Source organism: Hyaena hyaena, unplaced genomic scaffold (genome assembly GCF_003009895.1).
Source record: "Hyaena hyaena isolate Hyena2069 unplaced genomic scaffold, ASM300989v1 scaffold_535, whole genome shotgun sequence".
Lineage (NCBI taxonomy): Eukaryota > Metazoa > Chordata > Mammalia > Carnivora > Hyaenidae > Hyaena > Hyaena hyaena.
The window spans coordinates 761054-782339 of record NW_024081167.1 but is presented as its reverse complement, the minus strand read 5'-3'; the positions used below and the strand labels follow the sequence as shown (position 1 = coordinate 782339).

The window sequence follows — 21286 nt, the reverse complement described above, 5'->3', positions numbered from 1 at the left end:
AATTCTTAAGCTCAGAGTTACAAGTATGGCCTTTAATACATCTTTTATTTTGTAATTAAAAATTTTAAATATGCACATAACAATAGACCACACTGAGAAACTACTTTACTAGAATTGGGTTTTCTTTGATTGAGTTGTTTGATTATATTCGTATTGTAAGGCCACAAGTCTAAACGTCTAAACCAAACTGATTCCATGACAGGCTTTAAGTTTCCCCTCTAAACTAGAAGGCCTGAGTTTCAGCTTCCCTGAAACTGTCAGGTAGTTACACATTGCCCAAGGCAGGAGTAACCACCCTTGCAACACCCAATCAGGAAAGGCCAGTGACCACCCTCCACATTGTTAAGGGAGAGGCCTGGAGATAGAAACTATAGATAGGACCCTATTACCTAATGTTAAAGTTAACCTGTTAGTCACCGAACAAGACTCTAGGCTCGCTCTGTGATTGGTTGAATTTAAAGGTACTCTAAACGTTGTAATTGGATCCCGCCAAAAGTAACGAATACTCTAGACAATGTGTATGGTTAAACCCGCTGTCAACAATGTTGAATAATTATGATTGGATCACTGTTCCCATGTCACAACTTCTGTACCTCCTCCATCTCAAACCCCATAAAAACCCTACTCTGCCCTTGTTCGAGGCTCTCAGCATGGATCCATTGCATTGGTGAGGTCTGGGAGCCCGAGCTCAAGTCCGTAATAAAGCCCTTTGCCTTTGCATGCGTGACTCAGTCTCCCTGGTGGTCTCTGGTCGATGAGGATACTGCGATCTGGGTATAACAGTATATTGATGGCATTTTCAGTGATTTTTAGAAGACTAAATAAACAAATATTTGATGATAGTGAAAGGAAAAACTCAGAAGAAATTGTGATCATATTCATATAGATAAAATGACTTCTTCTCATCAACTTAATACCTTCCATATTCCTGACTTGTTCTTATTTAAGGGAATTATTTCTACTTAAGTGTCTAACCTGTTGTATTGTTGAAGAATCTCTGTTAAGATGTATATAAATCTGTATTTCATATTCAGATGTTTTGCTTTTAATACACAATCAGTTAAAAAATATATTTTTAGTTACTTTTTTATTTTAGAGAAAAAGAAGGAGAGCACATAAGCAGGGGAGAAGGGCAGAGGAAGAAAGGGAGAGAATCTCAAGTAGGCTCCATGCTCAGTGCAAAGCCCAACACAGGGCTCAATCCCATGACCCTGGGATCATGACCTGAGCTGAAATCAAGTCAGATGCCCAACTGACTGGGCCACCCGGGTGCCCTTAGTTACTTGTTTCAGTATTCATAATAGATTTACATTTTTTTCCCCATCCACTCACCCTGCCCTCTTGGAAACAAAAAAGATTTCTCTTTCCCATTCTCCCTCATTCCCTGCTTGCCATCCTGTCTCATTACATCCCTTCTTCCCTTCACAATGGATTTTTTACAAGGGATTTTGTGTAAATAGGTAGAAAGTACAAGATAAATCATACTAAAGCAGCTCTTTACTCCCTTACAGACCTTTAATATTTACTTGGATTTTCCTCAAAAAAAAAAAGTTGCCATTTGATTTGCTTCTTTCTTTGTGTTTATTATAGTATTAGCATTTTCTCAGCAAGTGATAAAGCTCCCCAGTCTAGTATTCAGGACCACTGTGCAATTTTTTTGGGAAAAAAATTCAATGCAAAATATAAGCACATTATAGAAAATCTGAAATCTATGATTTCAATCTACAAATATTCATTGAGAAAATACTGTATGTCAAGTTGGAGATATAGTGATGACAGAGAAAGTGAGCATAAGCTGGTAAACAGGGAAACAAAATGATTGCAGATAGTTGATAAGTGTTACAATAAAAATAAAAATAGGGAGATGTGTCAGAGAGTGACTGGTGTGTGTATGTGGGCACGTACACCTGATAGTCAAAGTTTCCTATTTTCTCATTTATCAAATGAAGAGTTCAGTTAGATGGTCTATAAAGTGTTTTCAGGCCTTTTCTAATGATAAACTTTTCTAATTTTACCCAAAGTTTTTTAGATCCATTTCACTATTCCAGTGATGTGGTATGTTGTCTGTCTGTATTAATATTTAGAAATAATAATTGAGGAATAAGAAATTCACCTATTAGGATTTGAAAGCTGTCTATATTCTTATCTACTAAAAACAAATAAACAAAAACAAAAACAGAACCTCCCGAACCGAAACCAAACAAACAAAAAACCTGAAGGATGACGAATAAGTTTATCTGTCCACCAGAAGGAATTCAAAGCACAGTTTCTATCCATGTCCATTTACAGTGTGTCTTTACTTGCCTCTTGGCATAAAAAGGCTTTTAGAAACCTGACTTCTCACTAAAAAATGAATGGGTTGGACAACGACATGACTAAGCTTCCAGCTTTTTTGCTTCCTGTGAACTGCTTAGCCCATTGGAATGGCACTATTCTCCTCTCAGAGCTCCTAAAGAGTCAGGTATGAGTGCTCACTTTTATGTAGCCATTTGAAGATCTGTGGGGTGAGAAGAATTCCACGTTGAAAATCATGCAATGTCGTGTGATAGCAATGAGTGGTGATAGTGGTGGCATTAATGATATTCAGAGAACTGCTGCATTTATTATAAATGTCTTCTGGGAACTGTGGTAGAACCTCTGAAACATTATAAATTCAACAATTCAATTTGTTAGATGAGAGAAGACAATGCTTTCCTTCGACTAGACTTTGCAAGTCATGTCTTTAAATAATGAATTTATTTTCCTCACTAATAATCACAAAAATATCTTCAGCAAAATGTATTTTCCTTGGTTGTCATAGAAAAAATGCATTCTGAATTGTTTCCCACTATTATTATGAATCTTGTTATATTAAAAAAAAAAAGGTGAGTGGAACATGGATGGAAATCCTGCTTTCAGTCTTTTCTGGTGGATAGATCCAGTCATGTGTTTTCTTTATGGTTTTTGCTTAGTAGTAGGAATGTTTTAGCCTGGCTTCTTTCTGTTATCCACTGTTCTTGCTTCATTTTTAGAAATTGTAAACAGGGGCACCTGGGTGGCTCCGTTGGTTAAGCGTCCAACTTCAGCTCAGATCATGATCTCACGGTTCATGTGTTTGAGCCCCACATCAGGCTCTCTGCTGTCAGTGCAGAGGCTGCTTTGGATCCTCTGTCGCCTTCTGTATCTAGGCCTCCCCACCCATTCTCTATCTCTCTCTCTCTCTCTCTCAAAAATAAACATTTAAAAATAAAATAAATTGTATGCAGCCAAATGGAGGAAAAATAAAGGAGAAAACAGTTTCAGGATTAATCATAAAAATCATTAAAATGAAAAGGAGTTAATAAGACAAACGTCTATGAAACTGATATTATTTATCTCTGTTGTAGGGGCAAGTCAAACTTACTGGACATGGGCTCTTTGATGATCAAACCAATCCAACGTGTAATGAAATACCCTCTGCTGCTCTGTGAACTCCAGGGCTCCACCCCGCCTTCTCACCCAGACTTCAGGGCGCTCGGGAATGCCTTCACTGCAGTGAAAGACATTAATGTGAACATCAATGAACTGAAAAGACGGAAAGATTTAGGTAAGAGGAGACATGATGAATTGAGTCTTCTTTGTGATTGGACTGTTCTGCTTATGCTTCTGAGAATCAGAATATTTAAGTAGTTCTAGAAGGTACAGTGATCATGATCATTTGATATCTAGAGTTAGAGGCTACAGAGAAGAGTGTGGTGTTGTCTGGGTTCAGGAGGTCATGAGGTACACAAAAAATGACAATTTTAAAAAATGAGGCAGCCCTATACTCGGCCTCTGTTGATCACTGCTTGCCTGGTGACATACTGTGGGCTGAAGAAACCATAGCACATAGGCTTCCTGTCACTGGCGGTATGTGTGGTAAGGAGGAGACATGGCATGGCCAAGTGGCTGGAGTGGTGGGAAGCTAGAGCTAATACATAGAGCTCATCTGGTTCTGGAACATAAAGAATGGAGATTTTGTAGCAATAATTACCTCCCTGAAGGGAACAGGTCTATTTCTTTCTCAAATAAACAAATTACCGTTAAGTATTTGTTAGCTAAGATGTAAAATATGTGTCTGAAGAGGAATGTAGATTTCAAAATAGGAGGCACAATTGCATGTTTCCTATCATCCCAGATGTATTGCATTGTATGCATTGGGATAGATTGTGGGTCTTCCCTCAGTGTGATTTGTGTCCATAAGTTCTTAAAAGGCTTTGTATTTCTAACATTAAAGCACAATTTAGCATTAAAGCAATGGTAGGACTTTGGAGCTAACTGTTCCAACAATTTCGTTTATTTTTGTTTTTATTTTATAATTTTTATTAAAAAATAGTATGTTATGTATATTAATAAATTAAAATTATAAAGAAGGGCCTAGAATAAAAAAGTGGAAGTTGAAGAGACACCATGAAGAAAATTAAAAGACAGTCCATAGGCAAAGGATTACTATCTAGAATATATAATTACTACTATTATTATTTTTTTAATGTTTTATTTATTTCTGAGAGGTAGAGAGAGACAGCGTGAGCAGGGGAGGGTCAGAGAGAGAGGGAGATACAGAATCTGAAACAGGCTCCAGGCTCTGAGCTGACAGTCAGCACAGAGCCCGATGCAGTATAATTACTAATATTAAATCAATAATAAAAACATTCTAATACAGAAAAGATTAATAATAAAAGTAATCCATTCAGAAAGAAGAATAAATGTTTATTTTTTTTCAGGAGAACAATACATTTTAATTTATTTAATTTACTTTAAAAAATTTTTTTTTATTTTTGAGAGACAGAGACCTAGCATGAGCGGGGGAGGGACAGAGAGAGAGGGAAGCGATATACCATTCCCATCCTATCAGATTGGCAAAAGGATTTTTAAGGCATAATGTTAAGTGCTGAATCTCAATCTGCCGGTCAGAACATACTGAGAATCATTACTTTGGAGAACAATTTGACAATATCTAGTAAAGCTGAAGATGCCCATACCTGAGACCAGAAAATCAATTTCTAGGTATTTGAGAAACTCTTGCCTTCATGCTCATAGAGAGATATACTACTAAACTAGTATTGTTCATAAAAGCAAGAAGAAAATGGCTTACCTATTTATCCAGATAATGGATAAACTATGTATTGCACACTATGATACCATGAGAACATAAAAATTAAAATACATGTATCGATTGAATAAGTCTGAAAAACACAATGTTGTTTTCTAAAAAGTAAATTCGCAAGTGACAGAAGAATATGTATGTAATATGGTGCCATTTTCATAAACATTGAAAACATTCAAAATAATACTATGTACTATGTGAATCCACACATATATAATAAAGGCATAAAAGTCGATACAGATATAGTAAACCCCATCATTTAGGATCATGATTCCCTTAAGGGATCGAAGATGGGGATCAGAGAAACTTCAATTGTTAAGTGTTTTTTTTTTTATTTTTAATAAAGATAAGCAAGGCAAAATGTTAAGATTTGATAAAACTAAAAGACAGCTAATAGCTGTTATTCTTTTTACTTTTGTTTGCTTAAACTATTTCAAAGTGTTAAAGTGAAAAATTTTTCCAGTGCTTTGATTCTAGTTTACATAGCTGACATTTCATAAGTTTTCTTCAGATTTTCTATGTGATTTTTTTAGATAATTTTTTTAATGTTTATTTCTGAGAGAGAGCGAGACAGAGCATAAGCAGAGAAGGGATAGAGAGAGGGAGATGAATATGAAGCAGGCTTCAGGCTCTGAGCTGTCAGCACAGAGGGGTTGAGGGGTTCAGACTCATGAATCATGAAATCATGACCTGAGCCAAAGTTGGTCGCTTAACTGACTGAGCCAACCATGTGCCCCTCTATGTGGTTTTCTTTTTTCCTATTTTCTTCTTTCTCCTTCTTTTCCTACTTTCCTGCAACATGCATGGCACTACAGTTTGCTGGGATTTGTTTTTAAACTTAATTTTATATCATGAACATTTTTCCAATTAATACTGGCCTTCTTTTTAATGGCTCCCTAGTATTCTATTTCTGAGTGTGTCATAATTTATTAAACTAGTCCTCTATGGATAAACTTTTTTATTGTTTCCAACATTGTGCTATTAGGAAAAAAATGCTGTAGTAAACAAAAGTTTGTATGCTTGATTATGGAAAACAGATTTTCTGCATGACTTCCTGGTCATAGATTATACTTTTAGAAGTTTGTGCCAAATTGTTCTCCACAAAAACTGCATTGGTTTAATCCTCACCAACAGTATATTAAGATTACCCATCTCTCCACACCATTACCAAAACTGAATGTTAGAAATATTTTACATTTTGGGGCACCTAGGGTGGCTCAGTCAGTTAAGCGTCTGACTTCGGCTCAGGTCATGATCTCACGGTTTGTGGGTTCGAGCCCCGTGTCGAGCTCTGTGCTGACAGCTAGCTTAGAGCCTGGAGCCTCCTTCGGATTCTGTTTCTCCTCTCTCTGACCCTCCCCTGCTATCACTCTCTCTTTCTCTCTCAAAAATAAATACGCCTTAAAAATTTTTTTTAAATAGATAGATTTCTATCTTAAATACTGATCTTAAGTATTTGGATGAAACATACATTCTATGTTGCATGTGTTCAGATCTGTGATTTCATTCTTCCATTTCAGTTCTAAAATACAAGAAGAATGATGAGGACGAATCACTTAAAGATAAATTGTCTAAACTAAATATTCATTCAATTAGCAAGAAATCAAAAAGAGTGACAAATCATCTAAAGATTCTGACCAGAGGAGAAGCACAGGTAACTTTTCTTCTTGGGCCACATATGTTCTCCTGGGGAGGAATGAGTACTGATATTTTTGTTTGGTTGTTATCAGAGTTGTTTCTAGAACATTGAGAGCCACGCTAGTTGCCTGATGCTGTTCCTCTCTTTCTCCTTCTTTTGGGGGAAATGGAGTGGGGGTGGTTTTGATGCTATTTTAGCTGTGGTACTTCCTTCCACTCAAGAAGGAAAGGAGAGAAAAGGACATGAGGACAGGGTTCAAGAAGGATGTCCCAGAAGTCCTGACCATCAACCTGTGCAGTCTCAACCAAGACAAAGTTGTTCCTCTGTTCATCTTATCTTTATTTCACCTATATAAAAAAAGGAGGCTTAGGTGTGCATCTTAGCATGATTTTTTTTCCTATCCTTATCTTCTTCCTCTCTCCCACCTTCCATGCACATTAAATTACTGGATAATTGTTCTGTGATAGTTCATTAGCCTAGTTTGAACCACTTTCATCTCGACTCTTAACAAATAATGCATGGACTAGCAAAGACTCTCAGACTTTAACGTACATAACAATTACCTGGGGAGCTTCTAGGGTTCCACCTGGTTCAAGACACAACCAGGAGTCTGTATTTTTTACAAAAACTCCAGGTGTTTTGAAGCTAAATGATCTTGAAATATGTGACCAATGGAACACACTTTGAGAATCACAAAGTAGAAAGATCATGGCCTGGAGATGGTAACTCAGTGGGCTTCTAATCAAAGTAGGCAGGCCAGTTCTTAAGATACTATATAGCACTTTTTTTTTCCTTCTCATTTGCCTGATTTTCAACCCTTATAATGTTAACATCTCTAAGGTTTTTAGTTTGAACTAGAGGCTCAGCTGTACGGTGGTTCAGCATTGGTTTTAGATGGCTTGTTCTATCTACTTCACTTGTTAGCTACCAGTCTTTCCTTTTTCCATTAAGTCTTTGCATCTTTCTGACCCAAAGACCCTCTTCTTCTTCTGAATGCTTAACAAGCTTACTGAGTTTTTCCAATCTTGGCACCATTAATATTTTCAGAAGTCAGCACAGGGTGGAGATTAAGAGCAAAGTCATCCAGATCTGACCTTGAACGTCACCTCTGCCACTTAATAAATGTTTGCTTTTAGGCACATAACTTAAATTCAAAGTAATCATCAAGTTATAGTACAACCTAACTCCTGGAGTGGTTGTAAGGATTAAATGAGGTGATGCTTATGAAAAAAGTACCTAAAACAGTGGGTAAACACTCAATATATATTGGCTGTCATGATCATGATCATCATTATTTTTATCATCATCATTATTTTATATCATTATTGTGAGAAATAAGCCCACTGACCCAATCAAAGGAGGGACGTGGAGACCTGGAGCACAGTGAAGCAAGGCTTTAATCAATGTTCTTGCAAGGGCATGTATCTGATGGAGCAGGTGGGGGCAGTTACAGCAGGCAATTTGTCTCCTAGCATGCAAGTCCCTCCCCTGATTCCTCATTGGCAGAGGAATATAGAGGTTACAGCCTTACCTGGATGTTGCCTCTGCCCTTTTAAGGCAAAAAGTAGTCTGACTGGAACAAATGTGCATTCCTTGAGGTAACACAGAGACTCATTTTTTGGCAAATGTTTATTGCAAATCCTACAAAAAATAAGCCTGCAAAATGCAGAGAGGAAGAAGAACCAGAAGTGAAGTATCTAAGAGTTTGGAGCTCCATTGTGGGGGCAAGGGTTCGCATATACTTCCAATAGGTTGTAAACCTATTGTTAACTAGACAGCATAGCTTTTATTTGGTATTTCAGAAAATGAATCATCTCATTTCTCACAATTACCTTGTGTTATTATTTACCTTTTAATGTACAGACTTACTTCTCATGTAGATATAAACTCCTTTATGCATGGTGTATCAATCAGGTCTTTTATTTTCTGTATTTTATGATGTTTTGATGCCTTGGAAAAGCAGCTGGCCATGAGAGATGATCCTCTCAGGGATAATCCATTCTTAGGGATAGCAAAAGGGTCATCTGGGATCACTTCTTTCATCTACAAACCAACCAATCCTGAGTCTATAGCTCCAACCACCTTCTAATCTATCTCTCACACAGCAAGCCAGTATTCTTTTGCCTTAAATCATCCTAGGGCCAGGTGCCAGGCAACTGGAGACCATCCCTATTGCCCAAAGACCATGGGAATTCTCCAAACTGGTCAATCCTGAACTGTTTATCCTTCTATAGGGTTTCCCACAAAAACCACAATAAAGACTCTGGCCTTGACTTTCCCCTTGCTCCTTTCTTCCACCTGACCCAAACCTAGTGATTGTCCTGTGGCCCTGTATGGCCTGCAGTGACTTCCTCTCTAGGATTTGTCAATATAATCAACTGCTTCCAAGCCTTGTTTTTGTTTTCCTTGTGGCTGTGCCTATTTTACCATTCCATAGCCGACATGGATATTCTTGGAGTCCATGGCATGTACCATTCATGCTGGTACTTCTTCATGTTCTTCTAGGGGCTCAGTGGATCCATTACATGCAGGAAATCACTCCAGGCCCTTCTTGCAATGTGAAACTATAATGTGAGAAGTTTGGGACATCATGGTATGTGGTCATAAGTCAGGGAAAGGAAAATCAAGATATTTGAACTAAAAACAACAATAATAAAATCGGAGTGGGAATTCAATTTGAGAAGGGACTGTAGCCTCCAAAGACATGTGTAAATGTAATGCACACTATTCTCCCTTATTCTTTAAGATGCTGCTTCTGACTTAAGACAGTTCTATTGAGGAACAATAGGCAGGTTTAATTCTGGGCAGGTTTTTCAAGAAGCCGTTACATTCTTTAACATATTTATCATCAGCTTCTGATATTTTCCAATTGTGAACTAAAAGTGAATTGTAGGTAAAGTGGCCTGAAGGGATATTAATTAGATTTTCCCCTTAATCTTTTGAGAAGATGTCCTGTCAGCAATGAAGCATTTCACTGTTAATCAGAAAATCAGCTGCATAGGCTGAACTGCAGAAGAGATAAATCTCAAATCAGTCAATTTTGCACTTGTCAGCAGCTCAAGTGAAATATTTGGTGGAGTTAGGGTATAAAACTATTACCCAAGAGGAAGATTCCATTCAATTCATCACACATGTATTGAACTCTATGTACCAGACACTGTGCTAGAGATTGGGAATACAAAGAAATTCTGCATTCAGACTCCTTGGGTTTGAATCCTGGTCCTACTTATTAACATGAGTAAATTTCTTTAACTTCCTTTATTATTTAGGGTAAAGGCCAAGCTTCTAACACAAAGAGATTCCAAAACAAAGTAGCTAGGGCCAGAAAGTCATTTATTTCTCTCTTCCCATAGTCCTGATATGTGAAATCCGGTGAGCTCTGCCGTACAAAATTCTTTAGGAACCTAGTCGTCCTCAGTTTTGTGCTGTACTTTGCCCTAAACAGACTGTCTTCATCTGCTTGGTTGAAGCTGGGTCACTGCTGTGTCTTCAGTCAAGTCCCAAGGACAATGTTCCAATGCCCAAACTCAGAAACGAAACACATCTCTTAGCTCACATCCTATTTGCCCAAACCAGTTACAAGGGCAGCCAGTTGCAGGGGAATCTGGAAAGGGCAGCCACGTGTCCAACTTAACTCAGGGAGCAGATCCTATCAGTAGAAGGACAACAGGGGGCAACATCGACTCTATCCGCCACACCTCTCAAGCTTCTATTTCTTTATCTCTAAAATGGGATTAATCGTGGCACTTATGCCACAGAGTTATATAAGAATTAAAATGAGAAAAATGAAGACAGGTTTTAGCACAGTGTCTGCAACATGGTGTCTAATAAATGTTAGCTCTTATTACTATTATTAAGACAAAAAATACTTAATCTCAAATGCTTATAATTCATCAGTGGAGAGAATCACTGAAATAATTAATTGGGGCTGTGAGAGCACATGGGGGAACAATTAATTTTCTACAGTGGAAAGAATAGGAATTCAACAGGGGAGATTCACAGAAGGGTGACAGTTGAGTCCTTAAGAAAATCAAACAGAATTTTGCAAGGCAAAGAAGGGACAGCAGTATATTCCAGCAAAATAAAGCAGCATGAGAAAGGCTTGGGTATAGGAACATAGAACTGGGCAATATTTCTCATACTGTGATCCTTGGAATCTCTTATTTTAGAGTCATCTGGATCCCAACCAAGCTACACAAAATAAAATAGCTGGTGATGGGTCCTTGAAAACTGCATTTAAAATAATCTGCCCCTGCATATTGTTCTATACATCAAATGGAGTTAGAGCATAGAGATCCTAAACTAGAGGGTATCGAATGTTGTGTGTATTGCAAAGAATTGCCCATTTAATCAAAAGCTTTCTAGATAAATAATATTAAGGGGTTTAAAAATAAAATAAATGCATTTTCTATGCATTCAGTGCTAAGGTCAATCATCTTAAATTAACAAACCTATGAACAGAGAACAGCTTATGGTTACTACTGTTGTGGGATTATTTTTTACCTTAGTATCTGCAATTTGCTGTCTTGCTGCTTTGAAGAATGAAGAGGTGGACACAGAATAAAACGAGCAGCAGGCAAAAGTTTATTAGAGCATAAGATTAGAAGGAAGAATAATAGGAAAGCTCTCTTTACAGAGAGGGGACATTCGAAAGTGAATGCTCCTGACTATAGGCAAGGGTCTTTGTTTTATAAGGTTCTGGTCCCCACCTCTACCCCCACTTTCCTTCCCTTGTGTTTCTTCTCAAGATCTACCCTTATTTATAGGTAACTCTAAATGCCTAGTCATTCCTTTTTGATTGGTTTGTTTCTCTTGAATGAGGGGTGTCTTATGGCCATATCATTCCTTGTGAGTCATGTTTTATGGTCTACTACTTGTTTTTAGTTAGGTCTTTTGTCAAATTCCTGAAGGGAACCTGAGGGGAAGTAGGTGGTGTCTGTTACATTCTTAAGAGGACACCATATGCCTGAGGGAGTTTGCTGTGATCAGATGCTCCCAGCATTGTTCCAAAGTAGGTATTTGCCCCCACCCAGGGACCTCAGGTCCTGTCCTTTCCCTCTCTGCCTACTTTATCCTACCTTTCCCTATCGTTAACTACACAGTACCAAACTGAAGAATTCTCACCATTTCCATAAATCATTTGCATGTGACACAGATTTTGCCAGCATGGAGCTGCCTCTGCTCTTCTCTTGTTGCCATTAAAAAACAATTTTTTTTAATGTTTATTTATTTTTGAGACAGATAGACAGAGTGCAAGCAGGAGAGGGGGCAGACAGACAGGGAGACACAGAATTGGAAGCAGGGTCGAGGCTCTGAGCTGTCAGCACAGAGCCGGACTTGGGGCTCGAACTCACGAACCGTGAGATCATGACCTGACCTGAATTTGTATGCTCAACTGACAGGCACCCTCTTGTTGCCATTTTAATAGCCAAGAAATACTTCTCGCCATTATAATAATAACTATGGTATTATCAATAAAATAAAAAAAACAACAACAACAAAATAACCGAACACTGTCTTAACTCTGCTGAGTTGTCCTAACAGAGGGGCTATTTTTGCTAAGATTAGATTCAATCTCTCAAATTTGAGTTGGTAAAGAATTACTGCATTCCTTTAGCCAACAAACTAAGTATATTTTCTAAATAACCACTGTGGAATCAACTGGGATGTGTCATATGAACAAAAACAATACATTCCAGTCAATAGATCACAATTTTAGTTTCTCTTTAAATTTTACTTTATTATTTTACAAACACACAAATGTAGCATAATTTAAGAGTACATACATAATATATGCCATTAGAAATTGCAGAGAGAAGTTTTACCTCCTATAGCTGCCATAGCATAGATGAAGCTATGTGAAAGCTGAGAGCAGATTAACCTCCACCATGTGACATTGCTCCCCTAATTGAACATCAGTCGTGCTGTGTGCTGGGACACAGCAAGTGCCATGCTGAGATTGTCAGCATGATGTAAACGGTTTTCACCTCAGCAAGGAGGTTTTTTGTTTGTTTGTTTGTTTGTTTTTTTTAACCACGTCCTAGGGTAATACAGTCCATGGTATTTTTTCATAACGCCAGATATGTTTCAGTTATACAAATAAGTAATTTCACCTCTATTTTAGGTAAAAGACAATACCTTTAATAGAGAAGAAAAGCTATTTAGATCTTTAGAAAAGACGGTGAGGCAGTGTGTGAAGAACATTTCGCTCTGTCTTCAACACATACAGGTAGGTGAGACATGAGTATTTTTGAAGTTTCTACAAGAAGGTCTTGATGTCCATGGTTATTCCAAAGAGTAAATGTGAGTGTTCATTTGTGTATATGATCAAATTTATATAATAAAATTCAATGTATCAAATTTGGGAGGCTGACAACTTCAGGTGAGGGAAGCCAGTAGAAAGATTTAGATTTTGCTCTCTGTTCCCTTACCTGCTCCATTTCTTCTCCCAGTTGGAATCGCCATGTTGTGGGACATTTGCTCACATGATGCTGGACCACGTGGTGCTGGACCATCAGTACGCTTTCCTTACAACTGAGATGCATTCATTAATGCAAAATGGATTTGGCAGAAATTTCTTTTATTTGTTGGATTATACTAACACATCCCTTTCTAGAACCTAAAACACATATTTGCAAACTTAAAAGTAGGACTGAAAGAAAAAAGAAAAGAAAAGGGGGCATAAAATGAAATGAGAGAAGTTATAGAGGAAAAAGTACATAACATAAAGGCCATATAAAAACCATAGAAACCCACAGATGGGTCTCAAATTTAGCTGTAACCCTCTGAGAAGCCAACTGCAAAAAGGACATGTGATCACACAACTCTGGATGAACTGAGCACCTCTATTTATTTTATTACCAGTGTTTCATAATGCCTGCTTTATAGTTCTGAATGAAATTTACAGGTAATTCAACCTGAGGTAGGTAGGTTTATGTGAAAGAAAATAAACTCTAAGAAAATATAAGAACTACAATATGCAAATGTCCCACACAACCATAGTAGAAGACAAAAACACCTCCACAAATTTCCAATCCCTCAGGAGGTTTTCCTGCCCTTGTTGAGAATCACCGACTTATCCAAACCCATTGAAGTGCAGTATAATTATATTCAGCAGAGAAAGAATTGATCTCATAAAGAAGACATAGTGTCCTCAACATCTTGATAATGGTCATGACTTTGAGACATAGACAGCTAGTAGAATTACATGTAACTCAGTTAACAAATGACCCCCCCTTCCCATTTTCAAGTTTTTATCTTGGATATCTATTTTTGGAAGCAGGTGTTTGTATATATACAGAAATTATCATACCAACAGAGGATTATGTTAACAGGCATCATGATTTGGAGACAAGGTTCTATGTTAATTAACTAATAAGCCACAATCTTCTCTCATTTCTTAACTGACACAAAGCCTGATTTTACAACCAGTTTTGCTAATCTCTTCCTAAAGCTCTGCTTTATGTGAAAAAAACCCAAAACTTAATTATAACAACCAGAGAACACAGGGAGCCTGTCCTTCTTATACATTTCATGAAGTAAATGTATCTTGGGAACACGTACGGGATGTCTTATGTTTCCACTAACTGATTCAACCAAAACATTAGCATCTTCTTTTAAAGACAGCATTACATTTTCTAAAGAAAGCTGAAGACATACATCAAAGAGAAGTGATTTCTAAAATAAGGGATCTGTGAGAACTGAATGCTGAAGAATGGCCAATGAGGGAACTTAAGATGGAGTCCACTTAAGAAAGAAGGTGTCATACAGAGCAGTATGAAAATGTGACAGAGGGAAAGTAAGAAAACAGATTGTTACAAGTAGTCACATTGTACAGAGTACTCGTGAAATTTTTTTCCATCTTTCTTTTTCCTATTTGTCCCTCACTGGTAATGGAGGGTTATGATGATGAAGGGCACACTTGGGTTATATTTAAAGGTACTGAACTTCAGAACTTTGCCCATTTTGTGATTTTATTCTTGGGTTCCAGGATGCCATGCCATTAGCATTGCAGAGTGTAATGGAGCTCCAGGAGATCTCTTGCAACAAAGATAAGGAGGAGAGGAGCCATTCAGAGACCCTGAGTAATGCCCCAAATCCCTGTGGTGACTTTGTAAGTCATTTATAATCACAGATAAATTAGATAGTAGGGTTAAAAGAAAAGCTGCTTTTTATTTGTTTTGCTAGAGTTAGAAAAAACATGCGCTAAAGCAAACACTAAAGTCAAAATTAGTAGATTTAAATAGGAGGGTATTATTATTATTATTATTTTAAAGTGGATTAGTGAAGATTTTACTATAATCAAAATTTAAGAGGGTCCTAGACTATGTTTCTAAGAGTAGTCAGTGTTTGTATAGATTTTAAAGTCAACATTTAGTTTAAGTCTGCATGTGATAGATCACAAATTTATTAAGTTGGAATGCTGTGATTGTGTTTTTTTATAATGTTTTATTTATTTGTTTGTTTGTTTGTTTTGAGAGAGCTTGAGAGAGCACGAGTGCAAATGGGAGAAGGGCAGAGAGAGAGGTAGATGGGGAATCCCAAGCAGATTCTGCACTGTCAGTGCAGAGCCTGACATGGGGCTTGAACACACGAACCATGAGACATGGCCACAGCCGAAATCAAGACTCCCGATGCTTAACTGATGAGCCACCCAGACATCCTAGAAAGCTGTGATTTTCTTAAAGGAGTCTCTGGAAAAGTCCAGAGTCCTTTCTGGAGGAGCAAAGATACTCTGAGGATGTGACTTTTATTAACACAATATATATTGTAAAGTAAAGCCTTCTTACTGAAAAAGGGCTTTTACCTACGAGTCAGACGTCTTCTGATCTGCAGTAAAATATGTACTTTCTATGAGTTCTATAAAATCTGCAAAATTATAAAACATAGCTTGAGAATCATAAAAATATGCTAGAGCCAAGAAAATATTTGTCTGGTAAATTAGTTTGAGTAATACTAATTTTAATTTAGTATCTTTTGTTCCATAGGTATTAATAGAACATAGTAGCATTTCAAGTATTATTGAGAAGTTATAATAGATTCCTTCATTATCTTGAAGGTCGTTGAAAGTGGCATTTTATGTTGGCATTATTGGCATTTGGGATCACACAGTTCTTTACTGAGGCCCTTGCGTTGGGAGATGTTTAGCAACTCTGGTGTAGCAGGCTCTAGATCTCAGTAATATTCCCTCATCTTGAGTCATGGCATCCAGTGAATACCCCCACATATTTCCCAATCCTAGGAGGTAATGTAGCCCCCCCCCACACACCCCCCACCCCCAGGAAAAAACACACAGAATCATCTTGCTTTCCTGGCCCTGGGGAATGGAAAATCAGGATCACGTGTGAATTAAGACAATTGATGAGGGGCACCTGGGTGGCTCAGTTGGTTAAGCATCTGACTTTGACCTAAGTCATTATCTCACTGTTCCCGAGTTCAAGCCCCGTCAATGAGATACATAAGAGAGCAAGAGAGGTGTTTTTCTGACAGATGTGAAATGGAAAAAGTGTGGCTAATTCTTTATAAATTTCTGCATTTAAGTACAGAGAATACATTTTAGAAAAGTCCTTAATTTTCTAATTTCTAATGTCTTTAGCTTAATTCCAATGTATTAAGTCAATGAGTATTTATTGAGCACTATGTCAGAGCAGGGTATACAGCTTTTTCCTCAATAAGCATGTCCAGAATTTGATAGAAGAATACCAGTGTTCTTCTCCCCCTTGGAGGAGACCACAAGATGATAAATTAGGCTAAGTTAAAATAATCATCATAGAGACCAATATAACAGTAACTTTTTAACTTATGAAAAAAGTAAACTTTAAAAAAATCAAATATTAATAAGAGCTCAAAAATCTATCTAAAGGCAGAGTAGTATTTTTATCTAAACTTGAATATTTACCTACATATTTTGTATAGGACAGAACATTAAAAGAAAATCTGATTCTTATTTGTTCCAACCATAATTCCTATGTCTAAGTGAATTGGTTTATGTCTATAGACCACAGGATTATATACAGTAACTATGCTGTGATATTGTAATTATATTATCTGCAGAATCCAGTCAAGTTACAAACATAGTAATTTATCCAAGAACAGTAAACAGATTCTTCACTTAGTCAAAGGACTCATTAAACACTCTGCAGGTGTATATTGATTATCTTATAAGCTAGAAATCAAATTTAATCTGTGTAGTCTATTGCTATTGCAAGTAAGAGATTGGTTTCCTCTCTCTTGTAGATTTCCCATGTGTTCAGACAAAGTTACCAGAGGCTGTTTAATTAATAAAAGCTGCTGCTCAGATGCTGATTTCCTAGGATATCTTTCAGAGTACAAAGGAGAAACCTAATTCCAAATTGCAATAACATAATCATGTAACCCAAGCATATATGGTAAAGGGTAAAGTTGGCAGTCAGCAGATAGGATACTACTTGCACTTCAGAAGAGAGGGAGAGGAAAGAGAAGTAGCAGAAATTAAATTCAGGGTGCTCAGGAGCTGGCATGGGGTTGGGGGCTAATATGAAGTTCATTTTCTTTTTTTTCAATTCTTTTATTAAGTTTATTTATTATTTGGCAGAGGAAGAGACAGAGAGAGAGAGCAGGGGGAGGAGCAGAGAGGGAGAGAGAGAGAGAGAGAGAGAGAGAGAGAGAGAGAGAATCTCAAGCAGGCTCCACACTGTCAACACGGGGCTTGATCTCACAAACTGTGAGATCATGAGCTGAGCCACAATTAAGAGTTGGATGCTCAACCCATTGAACCAACAAGGTGTCCCATGAAGTTCATTTTCAATGACTCAGACCTAAAGATGTAACAATTCAAGAAACAAAACCAGCATCAGCTTAGTCTTTCAATGTATTTAAAGAGAAAGCAGTAACTCTGCTGTCATTTCTATGACAGGAGCAAAATGCCTATAATAAGGAGGATACTTATATGTGTAGGGGATACAATTCCACTACCCACAGTGAGTCACCAGGGTAGCCAAGGAATTGAGACAGATGTGGGAGGAACAGGATACAGTCTCTTCGAAGACTATTTTCCTTTTGTTGCCAGCAAAGGAAGGAAATGATATGGTGAGTCATTTGCACAGTCTTAGTGGTCAAAGACTGGAGCTTGCCTCCCACCGCATGTGCTGGAGCAGCTCTGCTTCGCTCTGGGTTTAGAAAGAAAGGGAAGGGAAAGAGTTGAAGGAGATGACACCAATGACAAAACTAATGGCTGTAGAGGGAAAGGTTGAGTGTATTTTGGGTGTGCAGGCTTTAACTTTTGTATTCCTCTTCCTGCTCACTCTTTATACTCAATGTTAGAGTCTAGAGTCCCTCTTTTAAGTTCTTAAACAGGTTTAGCTTGACAAAAAAAAAAAAAAGATCACATCCTCTCTTAGCCTGGCTTGATACTTTCCTGCCTTTGTGCTCCTTCAGGGAGGAAGTAAGCCTACTGGTGATAGTGCAGGACATGTACTGATCGTTGCCTGCTCTGTAACAGGACTGTTTTCTCTTTTGGCAGGCAGCCCATTCACAGAGGCTCGTCCTGATGCCCCTATCAGTCCTGCTGTCCTTATTTCCCGGGCCTCAGAAGCTCATCCAGAAACGCTATGACAAATTGCTGGACTGCAACAGCTCCCTACCACGGGCAGCAGGAGATGAGTCAGACTTGGCCAAAAAGGAGTATGAGGCCCTCAATGCCCAGCTTGTGGAGGAGCTCCAGGTGTTCAACCAGGCTGCCCGGAAGATTCTGTGGAACTGTCTGTGTAGCTTCATCACTCTCTTTGGGGACCTGACACTCATGGTTCAGCAGGCTTATTCCACGGTGGCACCGGTAAGCTCGGTACCAGCACCTGCTACCCAGGCCTGTGAGATCTACTAGAAGCCACAGCCGTGAAGGGGCGCCTGGGTGGCTCAGTCAGTTAAGTGTCCGGTTTCAGTTCAGGTCATGATCTTGTGGTTCGTGAGTTCGAGCTCTGCACTGGGCTCTGTGCTGTCAGCTCAGAGCCTGGAGCCTGCTTTGGATTTTGTGTTTCGTCTCTCTCGAAAATGAATAAAATATTATCCATGGCTAAAAATAAAATGGATAAAATATTAAAAATATTAGAAACCACAGCCATGTCAAGTGGCCCTGTTCACAGTGGGCATGTTTTGGTGTGTGCGTGTACCAGGGGTGGGGGCTGTATTTTAACCGAAGCCAGTCACATAGTCTTTCTATTTCTTTCTCTTTCCTCCACAGGAATGTTTCCTAGTTCAGGTTTGTGGTGACTTGCACAGTTATATTTCTTTTTGGAGGTTCCTTTTTGAATACCAAACACCTTTCGGCTTTGTTCCACTCATCGGTGAAGCCAATGTAGCTCCACCTGCTCGATGCTTCGTGTCACATAGTCTTTCTATTTCTTTCTCTTTCCTCCACAGGAATGTTTCCTAGTTCAGGTTTGTGGTGACTTGCACAGTTATATTTCTTTTTGGAGGTTCCTTTTTGAATACCAAACACCTTTCAGCTTTGTTCCACTCATCGGTGAAGCCAATGTAGCTCCACCTGCTCGATGCTTCATAGAAGCTTATCAATATTTATTTTGTATTCTCTTCCAATTCAACAGTTCTTCAATGCTAACCATGACTATTTAAGATGTGGATCCAAAAAGAAGGCCATCTTAGGGTAATGACAGAAACAGGGTAACTGTCAAACCAGTTGCTTTTGCTTTTGTTTTCCTCTATGGAAAAAAAAAAGTCGTGTGTGTGTGTGTGTGTGTGTGTGTGTGTAATTTAGTTTTCATTAGGATATGATTTTATGACTATTTCCCTGATGAATAAGAAAGATATTTACAACCTAATATCAACTTAAAAAAATCAGCATGGTTTCTTTGCCCTTCTTTTCAATTAGTTCTTATTCAGCTGGGTAGATATTTAACGGACAACATTTGGAGGAAAATTAATTGTCCTGACTTTATTTTTCACTGTGTACTTAATTAACTTTTAGCTTAACCTTTAAATTAGAGTGAATAAACAGGTGCTATACTTATGTGATTTAAAAGGCAAAAACTACATAAAAATGCATAAGCAAGTCTCACATAGACTCCTGTCCCCTAATGACTCATTCCCTACCCCCACCCCAAAACCAGGAAACTACAGCACCATTCTGCAATTTAACCTCCTGGGGATGCATCCATGTCAGCACACAGAGAGCTTTCTCATCACGTCTACAGCTTCACACTAGTCTACTGCATAGCTGTACAGTAGTGTATAACCAATGCCCTATTTTCTGGATAACAACTTTATTGAGATACCATTAACATACCATTCCACCCACTTAAAGTATGCGATTCCACAGTTTATAGTATTTTCACAAGAGTTGTGCAGCCATCACCACAATCAATTCTTAAACGTCATCATCACCTCCAAAATAAACCCTGTGTCATTGGCAGTGAATTCACATTTCCCTCCAACCTCCAGCCCTAGGCAATCACCAATCTATTTTCTGTTTCTATAGACTTCCTATGCTGGACATTTCATATAAATAGACTTCTATAAAATGTGGTTCTTTGTGACTGGCTTCTTTCACTTAGCATAATGTTTTCAAGTTTCATCCATGTTTGGCATATTTCAGTACTTAATTCTTTTTATCAACAAATAATATTTCATTGTATAAATATGCCACATTTTATTTATCCATCACCAGAGGATGGACATTTGGGTAATTTCCACTTTTGGCCAACTATGAATACTGTTGCCGTGAACATTCAAGATCTCAGGGGATATATGTTTTCATTTCTTTTTGGTACATACCTAGGAGTAGAACTGCTGGATCATATGTTAATTCTTGTGTTTAGCCTTTGCAAGAACTGCTGGACTGTTTTCCCAGGTGGCCACACTATTTTACATTCGCGACAGTGATGACTGAGGTTCCCATTCCTCACACCTATCTGTCTTTTGTTTTAGAGCTGTCCCAGTAGGTGCGAAGTGATGTCTCATTATGGTTTTGATTTGCATTTCTTTGACCATTTCCTTATCTTAAACTTTTTAAATTGAAGAATAACTTATATACAGGAAAGTGCTTCAGTCTGAAGTGTACGTCTCAACAATATTTGCAATTATATACATCTGTGTAGCCAGCATCAAAATCTAGACATTAGCCCTTTCCAGTTCCCCATAAGAGCCACTGATGACTACTCCGAGGCTACAGTCCCTCAAAGACAACATTTTTCTGACCTATATACTATGGACTGTTATGCCTGGTTTGTATTTCATAAAAATGCAATCATACAATATGTATGGGCTTGTGTATTAACCTGTTCCTATGGGTGGATATATGGATGATTCCAGTTGCCTATATCTGCATAACAAAGTACACCAAATATGGCAGTATGTAACAAGCAACAGTCACTTAATTATTGTGTCTCATGGTTCTGGAGGTTTGCTGGGCTCAAGGCAGTCATTCTCAGTGTGCCTTGTAAGGCTGTAGTCTGATAATAGCTGGGGCTAGAGTCATCTCAAAGACTTCCTCAGGCCCATGTCTGAGGTGGGAGATGGGATGATGGTAGAAGACCCAACCAGTTGGGGAC

The 21286-nt window shown here is 38.1% G+C and overlaps 1 protein-coding gene across 1 annotated transcript in view; it reads left to right on the top strand.

Moving 5' to 3' along the window:
* ARHGEF38 (Rho guanine nucleotide exchange factor 38) overlaps positions 1 to 21286 on the top strand; it is a 121254-nt gene that overhangs the window by 87032 nt on the left and 12936 nt on the right. The window contains exons 6-10 of the mRNA XM_039255620.1: positions 3366 to 3565; positions 6625 to 6758; positions 12868 to 12972; positions 14734 to 14856; positions 18244 to 18555. Of these exons, the coding sequence (XP_039111551.1) occupies positions 3366 to 3565; positions 6625 to 6758; positions 12868 to 12972; positions 14734 to 14856; positions 18244 to 18555 (874 nt within the window). The remainder of the gene's footprint in view (positions 1 to 3365; positions 3566 to 6624; positions 6759 to 12867; positions 12973 to 14733; positions 14857 to 18243; positions 18556 to 21286) is intronic.